General features: G+C 41.1%; 1 protein-coding gene and 1 long non-coding RNA gene across 2 annotated transcripts in view; one reads left to right on the top strand and one right to left on the bottom strand.

The window, feature by feature from the left end:
• The window catches only part of ntn1a (netrin 1a), a 192,630-nt gene that overhangs the window by 162,677 nt on the left and 11,551 nt on the right, over positions 1 to 18,402 (top strand). Inside the window, exon 5 of the mRNA XM_061911111.1 lies at positions 8,090 to 8,164. Coding sequence (XP_061767095.1) covers positions 8,090 to 8,164 — 75 coding nt within the window. The remainder of the gene's footprint in view (positions 1 to 8,089; positions 8,165 to 18,402) is intronic.
• LOC133559397 (uncharacterized) lies at positions 247 to 6,589 on the bottom strand. The gene is made up of 2 exons (XR_009808163.1): positions 6,524 to 6,589; positions 247 to 615 (listed from the first exon to the last, which is right to left on the bottom strand). It is a non-coding gene; the product is annotated as an uncharacterized LOC133559397 (long non-coding RNA).

Here is an 18,402-nt window from a genome sequence, read left to right as displayed (position 1 = left end):
TGAGCTGAGTGCTGCTCTGTAATGTGCACACAAAGAAGACATTTGTCCTCCCGGTAGGGGACTGTCTGGCCCTAAATGGGGATCTCGGGGTCCCTCACAGCGGGTCTCAGGGGTACACTAATGGGGAACGAAAGGCTATCAAAGGGAAGTATCATGACGGCTTTCAAGGGGGGTTGCGAGAAAACAAAGCTTCCTCTCCACAGCTTGTGATTATTGAAATGCTAATCAGCTCATATCAACTCCATCTAATTTGTTAACACCTTTATTGCCGGTGAAGATTGCAGACTTTATGTATCCACATTGTCAGAAAAACTTTTTGCTTCTTTTTTTGTCCGCCTCACTTCCCGCCTTCCTCCCTTTTTTTTTTTTTGGAAGGGGGTGCATTTTTTTCTTCCGCTGCTGTTCCCCCGGCAACCGCATTCAAACAGTGCATAAAAGGGGGGGTGAAGGCCCGGAGCAAAGATCTGCTCCCAACAATGAAGTTTGTTCATATTCAAGCTTCACCCCGCCGTCCACCACGAGAAGCACTCTTCCTCCCAGACATGTCCGTTCGCCATCTCCTCCTTTTCCTTCTTCCCTCCTCGTGCCGGGCTCGCCGCAAACCCGGTCGGAACTCTGGATGTAATTAAAAGAAACACATTCAGTGCTTTCAGGAGTGAGTTGGAAGCGGCTGGCAGATTTGCGAACTAGAAAACACGCCGCAAAGCTGAGGCTTAGCGCTACGGAACTCCTGTTTGTGTGTTTCTTTGTACGCATAACCCACTTATTGACGTAAAACATACCGTAATACCACCGTCCCAGAATGCAAATCTCCTCTACCGCACAAAAGAAGCTCTTTAAATTATACAGTCGCGATCAAAAGTTTACATACAGTGGGGCAAAAAAAGTATTTAGTCTGTGCAAGTTCTCCCACTTAAAATGATGACAGAGGTCTGTAATTTTCATCATAGGTACACTTCAACTGTGAGAGACAGAATGTGAAAAAAAAATCCAGGAATTCACATTGTAGGAATTTTAAAGAATTTATTTGTAAATTGTGGTGGAAAATAAGTATTTAGTCAACCATTCAAAGGTCTCACTGATGGAAGGAGGTTTTGGCTCAAAACCTCTCGATACATGGCCCCATTCATTCTTTCCTTAACACGGATCCATCGTCCTGTCCCCTTAGCCAAAAACAGCCCCAAGCATGATGTTTCCTCCCCCATGCTTCACAGTAGGTATGGTGTTCTTGGGATGCAACTCAGTATTCTTCTTCCTTCAAACACGACGAGTTGAGTTCATACCAAAATGGATACATGGATGATACAGCAGAGGATTGGGAGAATGTCATGTGGTCAGATGAAACCAAAAAAGAACTTTTTGGTGTAAACTCAACTGGTCGTGTTTGGAGGAAGAAGAATACTGAGTTGCATCCCAAGAACACTATACCTACTGTAAAGCATGGAGGTGGAAACATCATGCTTTGGGCCTGTTTTTCTGCGAAGGGGACAAGACGATTGATCAGTGTTAAGGAAAGAATGAATGGGGCCATGTATCGAGAGATTTTGAGCCAAAACCTCCTTCCATCAGTGAGAGCTTTGAATGGTTGACCAAATACTTATTTTCCACCATAATTTACAAATACATTCTTTAAAATTCCTACAATGTGAATTCCTGGATTTTTTTTTCACATTCTTTCTCTCAAAGTTGAAGTGTACCTATGATGAAAATTACAGACCTCTGTCATCATTTTAAGTGGGAGAACTTGCACAATCGGTGGCTGACTAAATACTTTTTTTGCCCCACTGTACACTTGTCATGGCTGTCTTGAGTTTCCAATACTTTCTACAACTCTTATTTTTTTTGTGATAGTGATTGTAACACATATGTGTTGGTCACCAAAAAAAATCATGAAGTTTGGGTTCTTTTATGACTTTATTATGGGTCTACTGAAAATGTGACCAAATCTGCTGGGTCAAAAGTATACATACAGCGATGTTAATATTTGGTTACATGTCCTTTGGCAAATTTCACTGCAATAAGGCGCTTTTGGTATCAATAAATCAATTTTTTATTTCTATAGCCCTAAATCACAAGTGTCTCAAAGGGCTGCACAAGCCACAACCAGATCCTCGGTTCAGATCCCACATAAGGCCAAGGAAAAACTCACTACCCAGTGGGATGTCAATGTGAATGACTATGAGAAACCTTGGAGAGGACCGCAGATGTGGGTGAAGGGTGAACCCCCACTCCCCCCTAGAGGAGACCGGATGCAATGGACGTCAAGTGGGTCTAGTACAGGGGTCGACTCTAAGGCGCATCCGGCTCTTTAGCGCCGCCTTAGTGGCTCTCTGGAGCTTTTTCAAAAATGTATTAAAAATGGAAAAAGATGAAGGGAAAACATATATTTTTTGTTTTAATATGGTTTCTGTAGGACAAACATGACACAAACTTCCCTAATTGTCATAAAGCACACTGTTTGTATTAAACATGCTTAGCTGATTCGAGTATTTGGCGAGCGTCGTTTTGTCCTACTAATTTTGGCGGTCTTTGAACTGACCGTGGTTTGTTTACATGTACAACTTTCTCCGACTTTCTAGGACGTGTTTTATGCCACTTCTTTTTCTGTCTCATTTTGTCAACCAAACTTATAATATTGTGCGTGAATGCACAAAAGTGAGTTTTGTTGCTGTTATTGACTTGTGTAGAATGCTGTCCCTGCATGACTGCAAGCTAATCAATGCTAACATGCTATTTAGGCTAGCTATATGTTCACATTGCATCATTATGCCTCATTTGCAGCTATATTTGAGCTCATTTAGTTTCGTTTAAGTCCCCTTAATTCTATTTATATCTCATGACACACTATCCGTATGTAATATGGCTTTTAAATTTGTTTTGCGGCTCCAGACATATTTGTTTTTGTATTTTTGGTCCAATATGGCTCTTTCAACATTTTGGTTTGTCGAGCCCTGTTCTAGCATAATATTGTGAAAGTCCAGTCCTCAGTGGATCTAACATAATAGTGACCGTCCAGTCCATAGTATCCACCCACAAGCTCCAGTTTGAATTTTTGACCCCTCCTCTTGACAAAATTGATGCAGTTCAGCTAAATGTGTTGGTTTTCAGACATGGACTTGTTTCTTTAGCATTGTCCACACGTTTAAGTCAAGACTTTGGGAAGGCCAATCTAAAACTGTAATTCTAGCCTGATTGAGCCATTCCTTTACCACTTTTGATGTGTGTTTGGGGTCATTGTCCTGTTGGAACACCCAACTGCGCCCAAGACCCAACCTCTGGGCTGATGATTTTGGGTTGTCCTGAAGAATTTGGAGGTAATCCTCCTTTTTCATTGCCTCATTTACTCTCTAAACAGGCCCAGAGCATTGTACTACCACCACCATGCTTGACAGTAGGAGTGGTGTTCCTGGCATTTTCTCCTCCAAACATATCGCTGGGTTTTGCGGCCAAACAGCTCCATTTTTGTTTCATCTGACATCACTTGGACAAAAATAAGACCTTCTGGACGAATGTTTTTCGGTCAGAACGTATTGGAAACTGAAGACAGCCATGACATTATGTTCTTTACAAGTGTATGTAAACCTTTGATCGCGACTGTATATATAGTGCCAAGACTCGGGATGGTTCCTTTAAAAAAGGTACCAATTCCCCAAACCTGGGAATCAACGGTACTCATTTTTGGTATTTCTGTGCATCTTTAAATGTGTCTGCGTGAGGTATTCCCCCAAAAAGTGTCCTCTTGCTCCAACGCCGCTTCATGGATGGCTAATTTTCCCTTCCTGACCTCCTTTTGTGTGGCAATGACCCCTTTTACACCCCCCATCCTCCCACGGAATAGTTGCCCATACACGCACCCCCCACCCAAGGCGCCGTCCCCCGATGTCCCTGCCGCAATGAATGCAAACATTTGACACGTCCTTGGTGGCAGCCTTGATCCTGGGGTGAAGTTTTTTTTTTTTTTTTTCCAGGGGGTCGGGGGCTGATGTGACAAGCGAGGTGAGACTTGGAAGGGGGCGGGGTTGAAGTGGGTGGAGGGCGGTCCGCATTTATCCGAACGATTCTCAGGGTTGGACAGGGAATCGGCGGTGATTCGGAACGGCGCAAAGCCGCCGACGGTGCCTTCAGGGCCACGCAGCGACACGCAGAGGTTAAATTTGGGGAAGCAACGAAACCCTTGCTATGACATCACAATTAAAAGGAAGTGGAGATCAGTGAATATGCATACTGGACTGTGGTTTTTAAACAACTCTCTTTATGAGGGGGGTTCAAACTTAAGTTTAAAATGATAATATTTGAAGGCAACTGATACTGTACTTAATAAAGTTAAAGTACCAATGATTGTCACACACACACGAAGCATGACAAAATTATTCTCTGCATTTGACCCATCACCCTTGATCAACCCCTGGGAAGTGAGGGGAGCAGTGAGCAGCAGCGGTGGCCACGCCCGGGAATCATTTTTGGTGATTTAACCTCCAATTCCAACCCTAGTGCCAAGCAGGGAGGTAATGGGTCACAAGCTACCGATCTCAGGGCGGACACTCTAACCACAAGGGCACTGAGTAGGGTAAATAAATAATAATAATAATAATAATAAACTAAGAATACATGTTATACCTTAACTACTTTTTTTTTTAAATGAATCAATCCAAAAAATAATACACAATAATACCATAACTACACAATTCCAAAACCAACCATTCAGAATAGCAATCAACAGAGCAATTGAGAGGACACACAAACATGACTCAAAATAATCCAAAAGTAGTCAAAGAAAAATGAATAATATCAAGAACAGTATCAGTATTAATAAGAATTCCGACATAGCCGTGATTAGAAATCCCTCATTGACATTATCATCTCAGACATTTATAAAAAATAAAAACATTTAAAAAAAATAAAGAATAGTGTCTAAGTGGCTTACACTTGCATCACATCTCATAAGTTTAACACAGTGTCCAATATTTTCCACAAAGATAAAATAAGTCATATTTTAGTAGTTAAAACTAATTTAAATAATGGATCCCATATTCCAATATGTGACTCATTATTATCTAAACTAAATGCAGTTTTTTTTTCAACTGATCTCATCTCCATAGCGTGTGTATACCAGCCAGTATGAGTTGGACTATCAACATCTATCCATTTTGTTAATATTACCCTTTTTGTTATGATGCATATTGAAAGAAATGTACCTTAACTATTATGAAAATGTCAGAATAAAAAAGTTTTTCAGTCCACCTTGCAGACAATCCTCCTTAAAAAAATATATTTTCTACTAAATTTTCTGAATAATATTTTGAATTTTTACCCCCAAGTTACATCTGTCTCTCTCTCTTTATTATTGATATAGTATTTAATTCCTCGGCATGTAGTTCTGTACATACTTTTAATGTATTATTTTTCTCCATATTTTCCCAAAGAATTATAATAGAAAAATAATAATGTTAACACAGAATTGTCCCTAGTGTGTGAATGTGAGTGTAAGTGTTGTCTATCTGTGATGAGATGGTGACTTGTCCAGGGTGTATAACGCCTTCCACCCTAATGCAGCTGAGATAGGCTGCAGCACCCCCCCGCGACCCTGAGAGGCACAAGCGGTAGGAAATGAATGGATGGATATTATAAAAAAACATTATTATTTTAATATTTATACTTATAGGCAAACACTTAGTTATATTTATTAAAAAAACATGATCGTTATTACAAAATTCATTTAGGCCCTGTTTACACTGCACACCAAATCAGATTTTTTTTTTGCCCTTAAATGACACAGATTTGATTTTTTTTTGACAGTATAAACGCTCCAAAGTTCTTCAAATCTGATCTTTTGGCATCAGATTCAGGTAGTCCTGAATCCAATTGGAATTGGAATCTAATCTTTTCAAATGTGACTTCAGTCTAAACGCAATGCGACCTGAATGTGACCTAAATTAGATTTTTTCGCCAACACCCACTTTCAGTTTTTATTTAAGACAACCAAAATGTTGGTGCATCACTTATCAATAGCGCACAAATAATCAGCTATAAGTGATATCTGAATATATATTTTGGGTATGAAGAAATAGTGATTATTGAAGAACTGGAATTGATGTCATGGCGCATTTGCATTACATGGGAGTTGAAAAATAAAGCTCACGTAGATCCACACTGATGTCCATGTCTCCTCTACCTAACATATATAAAAAAATTAGAACCCTCCCAAATGTATTACACCATACACATACATTCATACATTATATTACTTTCACGTAAAAAAACACCATTTTTAAATGTGTTGCAAATTGCATTTTATTTTGTAGTATGTCAACTTCCTTTGTTTTCACTGTCTCGAAGTGTGCATGCAAGTGACGTCGAGGCCACATTGGGGCCTGTAGTGATTTTAAAGATGCAGACGAACGAGGTAGCAGCATAAAGTAAAAAGAGTATTTATTAATTAAAACAGACAAAACAAAAAGTTTTCTGAACGGCCAGACTATGAAAGAAACAAAACAAAATGTTGGAACGCAGCAAAAACACTTACTTGGAAATGTGGAGCAGATGGCGTCCACAAAGCATGAAAAGGATCAGTGAACAGAGAACAATGTCCTGGCAAAGCAATGGTGTCGCAAGCTCAACTTAAATAGTGCTAATTACTAACAGTGAACAGGTGAGGCAGGCGTAAAGCGGTTACGAAAAAACACCAACACGACAGGAAGTGCCACCAAAATAAGAGCGCAGGACAGGAACCAACACTAAACACAGGAGAATACGGACAAACGCAACATAAAGCTGGTGTGTATGTAAGTATATATATATATATATATATATATATATATATATATATATATATATATATATATATATATATATATATATATATATATATATATATAATAAAGAAGACTAACACAAAATACTCTACACCTGCAGTACACAATTGAAAGTGGAAAAAATGTAAAAAATAGCTTCCTCAATACAATTTGATCATTTGTAAAAAATAAAAATAATAATATAAAAACATTTTTTTTAAAACACAGTGTCCAAAAAGGAGAAGGAAGAAGCAAACTTTACAATGTCGTACCCGTCACTCAAATAAAAAAATTGGATTGTTGATCAACAATGTGAAGTGAAGTGATTTATATTCATGTAACGTTTTTTCTCTAGTGACTCAAAGCGCTTTACATAGAGAAACCCAATATCTATTTTTTAATTTTTATTTAAACTAGTGCAATACATAATCAGTACATATATATAACACTATTCATTATATTATCTAAATACATCTGTATATACTTACAAGAATAAACTTTAATCAAATGTAATATACATTTTGTATTTAACATTTTTTATATTTCATCCTCTTTGATTTACCTATCAAAAATATATATAAAAAAAATCGAATTATTGCTTCGTTTGATTTTCTTGTCTAATTGAATCAATTGAGTCAACCATAAAGTGATATGCCTATACTTTTAAGAGTTGTAATTAAATTATATATTCCATCTTTATTTCTGACCATTTTTTGGATATTTGGTAGTAGGAGATTATTTTGAAAATGATTTGTGCGGTTTCAAATTTCACCAGATCCACACATTACATTTAAAAAAGTATTACCTGCGTTGATAATTAAACACAAACAGCGTAATATAATCCATTATAAAAAAATCAATAACTCCTCAAAGCTTTCATTCACATTTAGAAACACTTCCAATACCCTTTAAACTCTCTAACACTCTGAAACCAATATCATTTGAATACTTCAATGGTTATTCAAATCTCAATTGCTGCTTTCAAATCAGTGTTTATTTTTAATCAATATTTTTCTCAATAAATTAGTCCGTTGTGGGTTTTTTTTTTTACTTGCAAAATGTATGTATGGATATTTAATTTATTTTTTTAACCATTTCAGATCATTTTTGACAATAACTGAAGTTGCACATACATGATTGTATTTACCAGAAATGCAATGAAATCAGCATGTTTGTTGTGATGTATCATCACTAACATCCAACCACTGCTCTGTATTGTTGTCCTCCAGGTTTCAAAGTCAGCGTTTACTCACCTTGAATATGGAAATGTTGAATTGTTTCCCGTCTTGTGCTTACAGACTGCGACTCGTACTGCAAGGCCTCCAAAGGCAAACTGAAAATCAACATGAAGAAATATTGCAAGAAGGATTACGGTGAGTTGAATGTGTGGGGAAGGGAAAAAAATAAAGAAGTTTCAGTTTAAATTGTGACTCGCAACTTGGAAATGTTGATTTCCCGATAGAAATGGAACGCTCCATTACTCCCTGAGGGTTAGGGTTAGCCTAACCCTAACAATAACAAAAAACACACAAAAAAAAAACATTTTGTAATAATAGCAAGACAAATAAAAAAATTATCTAATTACTTTGGTATTGTTCATAAACTGATATCATACTACAAAGGTGTCAAACTCAAGGCCCGGGGCCAGATTTAGCCCGCCACATAATTTTACATGGCCCTGGAAATAATCAATCAATCAATCAATGTTTATTTATATAGCCTTAAATAATAAATGTCTCAAAGGGCTGCACAAGCCACAAGGACATCCTCGGTTCAGATCCCACATTAGGACAAGGAAAAACTCAACCCAGTGGGATGACAATGAGATACCTTGGAGAGGACCGCAGATGTGGGTGATATATACATAAATAGTACATAAATAATATGTGTCTATAATAAGCGTAGGACTTTTCTTACTAAATGGTACATTTTGACAGAACAAAAACATGTACTGTATGCATTTTTTTGATATTTCATACTTTATTATGATCTAACGATGCAACAAATATTATATTATCGTACATTGCAAACATTTTTTGGTGAAATAAAAAAATACTTTTATTAAAAATACTATTATACCGCAGGGGAAATACATGATGTCAAAACGTAAGTTTAAGAAAGAGGGGGTAGCTGAGGTTGCCTGAAGTATTCAAATAAATATTCGGGCAAATAGGTCTACATGGTCGTGAAATGTGCTCCCTCCCCAGGGCACGATCTGTGGCATCTTGCAGTAGCAGCAAAAGCATTGCCATTGTGTGTTTGTGTGTGTGTATATTTGTGTGCGTGTGTGCACGCACACAGTATTTATAAATGTCTATATATTGCTAATTTTGCTATATGTCTGTCTGCCTTATATATATATGTATATATATATAAATATATATATATATATATATATATATATATATATATATATATATATATATATATATTAGGGGTGGGCAAATTAACGCGTTAATTACGAGTTAACTCATCAATCTATTAACGCCGACAATTATTTTATCACACATTTGCGTATGTTGTTTACATGCTTTTATTTTGTTAACGCCTTTTCTTAACAAGATGGCGTCGTCCGGATGTTCTTCGGCGTCAAGGGGCTCTTGGTAAAGATGGAACATTTGGCAAAAATACCAGACAATTCTGCAAATTTCATGGCTGGCTTACAGCGTGGTCACTCCGGGATCACTTACGACCGCCAGACAATTCTGGATGTGGATAGATCGGGCCGTTTTGGACTGAATGACGCGTGCTTGCTAGACCGGCTAGCTAGCATGGGAATACTTTGCCGGCTACATCCAGCGGCTTGTGAAGCAGCGGAGTATATGTGTTGTCTGTCTATTTATGAATAATGCAGACGAGGCGTGTTGGCTGAGTTCTTAACGTTTACTTTCAGAGCGTGCATATCACAACATACAAGATGCCGTCATGGCGACACAACCTATACCGGGCTACCGTGCATGCTCGTCACTCCTGTTGCATGCTGGGTAGGGTAGTTATTTTTTCCCCTGGCTCATATCATCACAATATAGTACCATGTATATGCGTTCAGTTTATCAAAGCACCAAGCAAACAATCGGAAAATTCCCATCATATCAATTCCTAGATATGGTCATAATTATTTTAAGTGCACTATGCAGAATAAACACAACATTATTAATATTGCTACTACGGATAATTTGATCAAAAATTCCCTAAAACAGCCCACTGCCTATAATATAGGTTTTTTAGACATAAGATCCCTGATAAAAAAAATGTTTCTGCTGTTACCTCAGAAATTGCCTGTTCAGATGTTATGATTGTGGCTCAGAGATTTGTATGTAGATTATATTTATTTTCCATAACAAACAGGATAACTTAAATACCCTGGCAGTGGCAATAAGCTTAAATGTTTGTATTTACATTTTTTGAGTTTATTTTCATAAAATATGCTATTTAACTGCTACTGTTTAACAAGGACTGATTTAAATTGTGTTTGCACAACAAATGTTTTGGCACTTTTATTCATGTGGGAGAATATTCTAATAAAGGTGCACTACACTCTACTTTTGAATTCATTATTGGGCATTGTGTATACAATGCAGTTAATCGCGAATAATCTGAGGAATAGTGCGATTAACTTCGATTAAAATTTGTAATCGTTGCCCAGCCCTAATATATATATATATATATCTGTAGCTATCTATATATCTCTATATCAGGGGTCACCAACCTTTTTGAAACCATGAGCTACTTCTTGGGTACTGATTAATGCGAAGGGCTACCAGTTTGATACACACTTAAATAAATTGCCAGAATTAGCAAATTTGCTCAATTTACCTTTAATAAATAAATCTATATATATATATATATATATATATATATATATATATATATATATATATATATATATATATATATATTAAAAAAAATGGGTATTTTTGTCCCTCATTCCATCGTACATTTTTTTTCCTTTTACGGAAGGTTTTTTGTAGAGAATGAATGATGAAAAAAAGCACTTAATTGAACGGTTTAAAAACGAGAAAACAGGAAAAAAATGAAAATTAAATTTTGAAACATGAAACATGTTCAATTTCGACTCTTTAAAATAAAAAATTCAACAAAAAAAGAAGAGAAAAACTAGCTAATTCGAATCTTTTTGAAAACATTAAAAAAAGAATTTATGGAACATCATTAGTCATTTTTCCTGATTGAGATTATTTTTAGAATTTTGATGACATGTTTTAAATAGGTTAAAATCCAATCTGCACTTTGTTAGAATATATAACAAATCTGACCAAGCTATATTTCTAACAAAGACAAATCATTATTTCTTCTAGATTTTCCAGAACAATTTTTTTAAACAAATTCACAAGACTTTGAAATAAGATTTAAATTTCATTTTAAAGATTTTCTAGATTTGCCAGAATATTTTTTTTGAATTTTAATCATAATAAGTTTGAAGAAATATTTCACAAATATTCTTCGTCGAAAATACAGAAGCTAAAATGAAGAATTAAATTAAAATGTATTTATTATTCTTTCCAATAAAAAAATAAATGTACTTGACCATTGATTTAAATTGTCAGGAAAGAAGAGGAAGGAATTTAAAAGCTAAAAAGGTATATGTGTTTAAAAATCCTAAAATAATTTTTAAGGTTGTATTTTTTCTCTAAAATTGTCTTTCTGAAAGTTATAAGAAGCAAAGTAAAAAAATTAATGAATTTATTTAAAGAAGTGAAGACCAAGTCTTTAAAATATTTTCTTGTATTTTTGTCTCTCTTAGAATTAAAAATGTCGAGCAAAGCGAGACCAGCTTGCTAGTAAATAAATACAATTTAAAAAATAGAGGCATCTCACTGGTAAGTGCTGCTATTTGAGCTATTTTTAGACCAGGCCAGCGGGCGACTCGTCTGGTCCTTCTGGGCTCTGAAGCACTCGTAGATTTTGTTCTTACCCACGAACAAATCCCAGCTAAGAAAACATTGGTGAATACAAAAATCTCCTTAAAATTTCATAAGTGGGCCTAAGAACAACATTTGTTCTTAAGAACCGTTGCTGAATGGGGCCCAGTCCATCCATCCATCCATCCATCATCTTCCGCTTATCCGAGGTCGGGTCGCGGGGGCAGCAGCCTAAGCAGGGAAGCCCAGACTTCCCTATCTCCAGCCACTTCGTCTAGCTCTTCCCGGGGGATCCCGAGGCGTTCCCAGGCCAGCCGGGAGACATAGTCTTCCCAACGTGTCCTGGGTCTTCCCCGTGGCCTCCTACCAGCTGGACGTGCCCTAAACACATCCCTAGGGAGGCGTTCGGGTGGCATCCTGACCAGATGCCCGAACCACCTCATCTGGCTCCTCTCGATGTGGAGGAGCAGCGGCTTTACGTTGAGTTCCTCCCGGATGGCAGAGCTTCTCACCCTATCTCTAAGGGAGAGACCCGCCACCCGGCGGAGGAAACTCATTTCGGCCGCTTGTACCCGTGATCTTATCCTTTCGGTCATGACCCAAAGCGCATGACCATAGGTGAGGATGGGAACGTAGATCGACCGGTAAATTGAGAGATTTGCCTTCCGGCTCAGCTCCTTCTTCACCACAACGGATCGATACAACGTCCGCATTACTGAAGACGCCGCACCGATCCGCCTGTCGATCTCACGATCCACTCTTCCCCCACTCGTGAACAAGACTCCTAGGTACTTGAACTCCTCCACTTGGGGCAGGGTCTCCTCCCCAACCCGGAGATGGCACTCCACCCTTTTCCGGGCGAGAACCTTGGACTCGGACTTGGAGGTGCTGATTCTCATTCCGGTCGCTTCACACTCGGCTGCGAACCGATCCAGTTAGAGCTGAAGATCCCGGCCAGATGAAGCCATCAGGATTACATCATCTGCAAAAAGCAGAGACCTGATCCCGTGGCCACCAAACCGGAACCCCTCAACGCCTTGGCTGCGCCTAGAAATTCTGTCCATAAAAGTTATGAACAGAATCGGTGACAAAGGACAGCCTTGGCGGAGTCCAACCCTCACTGGAAACGTGTCCGACTTACTGCCAGCAATGCGGACCAAGATCTGACACTGATCATACAGGGAGCGGACTGCCACAATAAGACAGTCCGATACCCCATACTCTCTGAGCACTCCCCACAGGACTTCCCGAGGGACACGGTCGAATGCCTTCTCCAAGTCCACAAAGCACATGTAGACTGGTTGGGCAAACTCCCATGCACCCTCAAGAACCCTGCCGAGAGTATAGAGCTGGTCCACAGTTCCACGACCAGGACGAAAACCACACTGTTCCTCCTGAATCCGAGGTTCGACTATCCAGCGAAGCCTCCTCTCCAGTACACCTGAATAAACCTTACCGGGAAGGCTGAGGAGTGTGATCCCACGATAGTTGGAACACACCCTCCGGTCCCCCTTCTTAAAGAGAGGGACCACCACCCCGGTCTGCCAATCCAGAGGTACCGCCCCCGATGTCCACGCGACGTTGCAGAGTCTTGTCAACCAAGACAGCCCCACAGCATCCAGAGCCTTAAGGAACTCCGGGCGGATCTCATCCACCCCCGGGGCCTTGCCGCCGAGGAGCTTTTTAACTACCTCAGCGACCTCGGCCCCAGAAATAGGAGAGTCCACTACAGATTCCCCAGGCACCGCTTCCTCAAAGAAAGACGTGTTGGTGGGATTGAGGAGGTCTTCGAAGTATTCCCTCCACCGATCCACAACATCCGCAGTCGAAGTCAGCAGAACACCATCAGCACCATACACGGTGTTGATAGTGCACTGCTTCCCCTTCCTGAGGCGCCGTATGGTGGTCCAGAATCGCTTCGAAGCCGTCCGGAAGTCGTTTTCCATGGCTTCCCCGAACTCTTCCCATGTCCGAGTTTTTGCCTCCGCGACCGCTAAAGCTGCACACCGCTTGGACCGTCGGTACCCGTCCACTGCCTCCGGAGTCCTATGAGCCAAAAGAACCCGATAGGACTCCTTCTTCAGCTTGACGGCATCCCTCACTGCTGGTGTCCACCAACGGGTTCTGGGATAACCGCCACGACAGGCACCAACAACCTTGCGGCCACAGCTCCAATCAGCCGCCTCGACAATAGTGGTTCGGAACATGGTCCACTCGGACTCAATGTCCCGCACCTCCCTCGTGACATGTTCAAAGTTCTCCCGGAGGTGTGAATTGAAACTCTCTCTGACAGGAGACTCTGCCAGACGTTCCCAGCAGACCCTCACAATGTGCTTGGGCCTGCCAGGTCTGTCCGGCATCCTCCCCCACCATCGCAGCCAACTCACCACCAGGTGGTGATCGGTAGAAAGCTCCGCCCCTCTCTTCACCCGAGTGTCCAAAACATAAGGCCGCAAATCCGATGACACAACTACAAAGTCGATCATGGAACTGCGGCCTAGGGTGTCCTGGTGCCAAGTGCACATATGGACACCCTTATGTTTGAACATGGTGTTTGTTATGGACAATCCGTGACGAGCACAAAAGTCCAATAACAAAACACCACTCGGGTTTAGATCCGGGCGACCATTCCTCCCAATCACGCCTCTCCAGGTTTCACTGTCGTTGCCAACATGAGCGTTGAAGTCTCCCAGTAGGACAAGGGAATCACCCGGAGGAGCACTTTTCAGTACTCCCTCGAGTGTAACCAAAAAGGGTGGGTATTCTGAACTGCTGTTTGGTGCATAAGCACAAACAACAGTCAGGACCCGTCCCCCCACCCGAAGGCGAAGGGAAGCTACCCTCTCGTCCACTGGGTTGAACTCAAACGTGCAGGCTTTGAGCCGGGGGGCAACCAGAATTGCCACCCCAGCCCGTCGCCTCTCACTGCCGGCAACGCAGTGGAAGAGGGTCCAGTCCCTCTCGAGAGAACTGGTTCCAGAGCCCTTGCTGTGCGTCGAGGTGAGTCCGACTATATCCAGCCGGAACTTCTCTACCTCGCGCACTAGCTCAGGCTCTTTCCCCCCCAGTGAGGTGACGTTCCACGTCCCAAGAGCTAGCTTCTGTAGCCGAGGATCGGACCGCCAAGTGCCCTGCCTTCGGCTGCCGCCCAGCTCACAATGCACCCGACCTCTATGGACCCTCCTATGAGTGGTGAGCCCATTGGAGGGATGACCCACGTTGCCTCTTCGGGCCTGGCTCCAGAGCGGGGCCCCGGTGACCCACGTCCGGGCGAGGGAAATCTGGGTTCATTTTGTTGTAATTCCATAGAAGTCTTTGAGCTGCTCTTTGTCTGATCACTCACCTAGGACCTGTTTGTCTTGGGAGACCCTACCAGGGGGCATGAAAGCCCCCAGACAACATAGCTCCTAGGATCATTGGGACACGCAAACTCCTCTACCACGGTAAGGTAGCAGCTTAGAGTGAGCCTAAGAACAACATTTGTTCTTAAGAACCGTTGCTGAATGGGGCCCAGTACTTTAGTTTATTTTCCGCAAAGGTGGTGAGGATTAGTGTCTTAGAAGCGGCTTCGCACTACGCAGCTAGGTCTCAAACTGAAGCCGGTGTTTTGACGAGACATGCACCCTCCTGGGGTTCATGCATCTCCTGCACCTGTGTAGGAAGGAACATGGAACTAGAATTGTGTCCAGCATCCGTTTTCATGGAATCTTTCACGCCAGTGCAATCTTAAGGCGTAGCTCAAATCACATTTTCCGTCCCAGACATCTCAGTTCCACGTGTTGCAGTTGTGACATTTCACCGAGTGTTTCAAGATTAGACGTGGAAAGAGAGAAGTGTAAGACCAGAAGGAACGAGCAGGTGATCAAACACAAGGAGTGTCTGGATGGAGGAATTTCAGTGTGACAGACAGCCGGTTTCTCTCCATAAGAGATCCTCATTAGGCCCCCCCCCCCCCCCCCCCACTAGCTGCTGCGTTTCCCGCCACATTCCTGCGAGTGTCCGCCTGCCACGCCATTCAAGGTGTGGATGAGATGCGTGACCTCTCCCCTTTTTCCTCTTTTCCCCGATTGAAGTCAGGCTCCAGAACTGCCGAAGCGAGTATCCTGCAGCATACCTCTGCATCTTGACAGGTGGGCCGGCGGGGGCTTTGTTCCATTGGGATTTTGCTGTGTGTGTGTGTTCTTGTATTACTACCGTTCCTGAGACATCAAAAAAGGGAAAAGTACCTCCCATATGAGGACCGGTGAACAAGTTAAGACCGAAATCATGGTCTCAATACGGAAAAAAACATTGCATCTAATTGATAACCAAATACTTGAGTCTGTGAACATTGCTCCAAAGTCAGGATTTTTTGGTTTATTTAATGTGCATACAAAAGTAAACATTGACAGGCGCAAAGGCAGCAATATATGATAAAAGAAGGACTTTCCTATTCGTCCCAGAAATAAACTTGCCAGGTGAACAGCTGATTTTACGACTTCCGGTGCTGACGTAAGACAACCTGCGTCCCATATGTGACCAAAGGATGAACAAATACACTACGTAATTAAGACTATAGTGGCCATTAACTGTTAGCTTCTACAGCAGTGTTGCCCAAAGTGCGGCACAGGGACCAACTATGGTCACCGACTCCTTAGTCATCGGCCTTAAGCATATTACAAAAAACAAAAAATGGAGATCTCATTTGGACACGAGGAGTTGAGTTTATACCAAAATGGATACATGGATGATACAGCAGAGGATTGGGAGAATGTCATGTGGTCAGATGAAAGCAAAATAAAACTTTTTGGTATAAACTCAACTCGTCGTGTTTGGAGGAAGAAGAATACTGAGTTGCATCCCAAGAACACCATACCTACTGTGAAGCATGGGGTTGGAAACATCATGCTTTGGGGCTGTTTTTCTGCTAAGGGTACAGGACGATTGATCCGTGTTAAGGAAAGAATGAATGGGGCCATGTATCGTGAGATTTTGAGCCAAAACCTCCTTCCATCAGTGAGAGCTTTGAATGCTTGACCAAACACTTATTTTCCACCATAATTTACAAATACCAAAATGGATACATGGATGATACAGCAGAGGATTGGGAGAATGTCATGTGGTCAGATGAAAGCAAAATAAAACTTTTTGGTATAAACTCAACTCGTCGTGTTTGGAGGATGAAGAATACTGAGTTGCATCCCAAGAACACCATACCTACTGTGAAGCATGGGGTTGGAAACATCATGCTTTGGGGCTGTTTTTCTGCTAAGGGTACAGGACGATTGATCCGTGTTAAGGAAAGAATGAATGGGGCCATGTATCGGGAGATTTTGAGCCAAAACCTCCTTCCATCAGTGAGAGCTTTGAATGCTTGACCAAACACTTATTTTCCACCATAATTTACAAATACATTATTTGAAATTCTTACAATGTGAATTCCTGGATTTTTTTTCACATTCTGTCTCTCACAGTTGAAGTGTACCTATGATGAAAATTACAGACCTCTGTCATCATTTTAAGTGGGAGAACTTGCACAATCGGTGGCTGACTAAATACTTTTTTGCCCCACTGTATGTATTTTTTAACAATAAAAAAAACTGTCAGACATTGGCTGTATATAAAGTTATCATGACTACTCAGTTAATTACTAGCTCGCATAATTGATATTAACTTTCAAACAGACCCTAATATTTTGACACATTCGATTTTATAGTGAGAATGTGTGGGGAACATTTTTAAAATGCAATTATGGATTAAAAAAATGCCATATTTTTTGTGATTGACCGCTCTATTTATAACACATAAATGACCTGATTAATATTTGCACAACTAAAGGCCGCCCCTTCTTATGAATGCCTCATATCCAAAGATACACCCGGTACCCTCTGCATTTGAGTAAACAAACACCCCCCCGGGCCAACATGAGAGGTTGTAAAAACATGCTTTTTGTCCTGCACGGCCTCCAACACGCCACGGGGGTCCCGCTGTTATCTTTGTGCACAAGAAAGGCTTCCCCGTCATAGCCATCAGCTTGCACGACATCCGCCACGGAGCAGGGATCACAGGATAAGTTGCCCGAGAGAAAGAAAGAGTTGGAGCTCTGTTTTTGAAAGGACCAGCAGGAGAGCCGGGCCGCACGCTGCGTCACAAAACGATGATACAAGACTCCGACGGTGAAGTGTGGAAAGAGATGACAAGCGGGGAACGGGGCCCCGCCTTCACCGTAGTGTTTGTGGTAAAGATAAGCTGCACAGTGCAGACATTGGTCCGAATAGCACTCAAAGTCGTGCAAAATGTCGGCAAAATGGCTTCCAGGGGGTGTAAAACAAGGAGTAGTAGGATGTGGTTCAATCCGAGCAGTGCTAGCCAATGAGCTGTCAACTAGAGATGTCTGATAATGGCTTTTTTATTATTATCATTATTTTTTTATTTTTTATTAAATCAACATAAAAATACAATAATGGCTTTTTTGCCGACATTCGATATTGCCCAACTCTTAATTACCGATTCTGACATCAACCGATACCAATATATTCAGTAATGGAATCAATGTTTTCCAAAATATATCAACTCAAGTTATGGGAAAAAAATGCCAACATGGCACTGCCATATTTATTATTGAGGTCACAAAGTGCATTATTTTTTTAAACAGGCCTCAAAACAGCCCTACGATGAGGTGGCGACTTGTCCAGGGTGTACCCCGCCTTCCGCCCGATTGTAGCTGAGATAGGCACCAGCGCCCCCCGTGC

This window comes from Nerophis ophidion, linkage group LG01, assembly GCF_033978795.1.
Source record: "Nerophis ophidion isolate RoL-2023_Sa linkage group LG01, RoL_Noph_v1.0, whole genome shotgun sequence".
Taxonomy (NCBI): Eukaryota; Metazoa; Chordata; class Actinopteri; order Syngnathiformes; family Syngnathidae; genus Nerophis; species Nerophis ophidion.
This window is presented reverse-complemented; position numbering and strand designations above follow the sequence as displayed.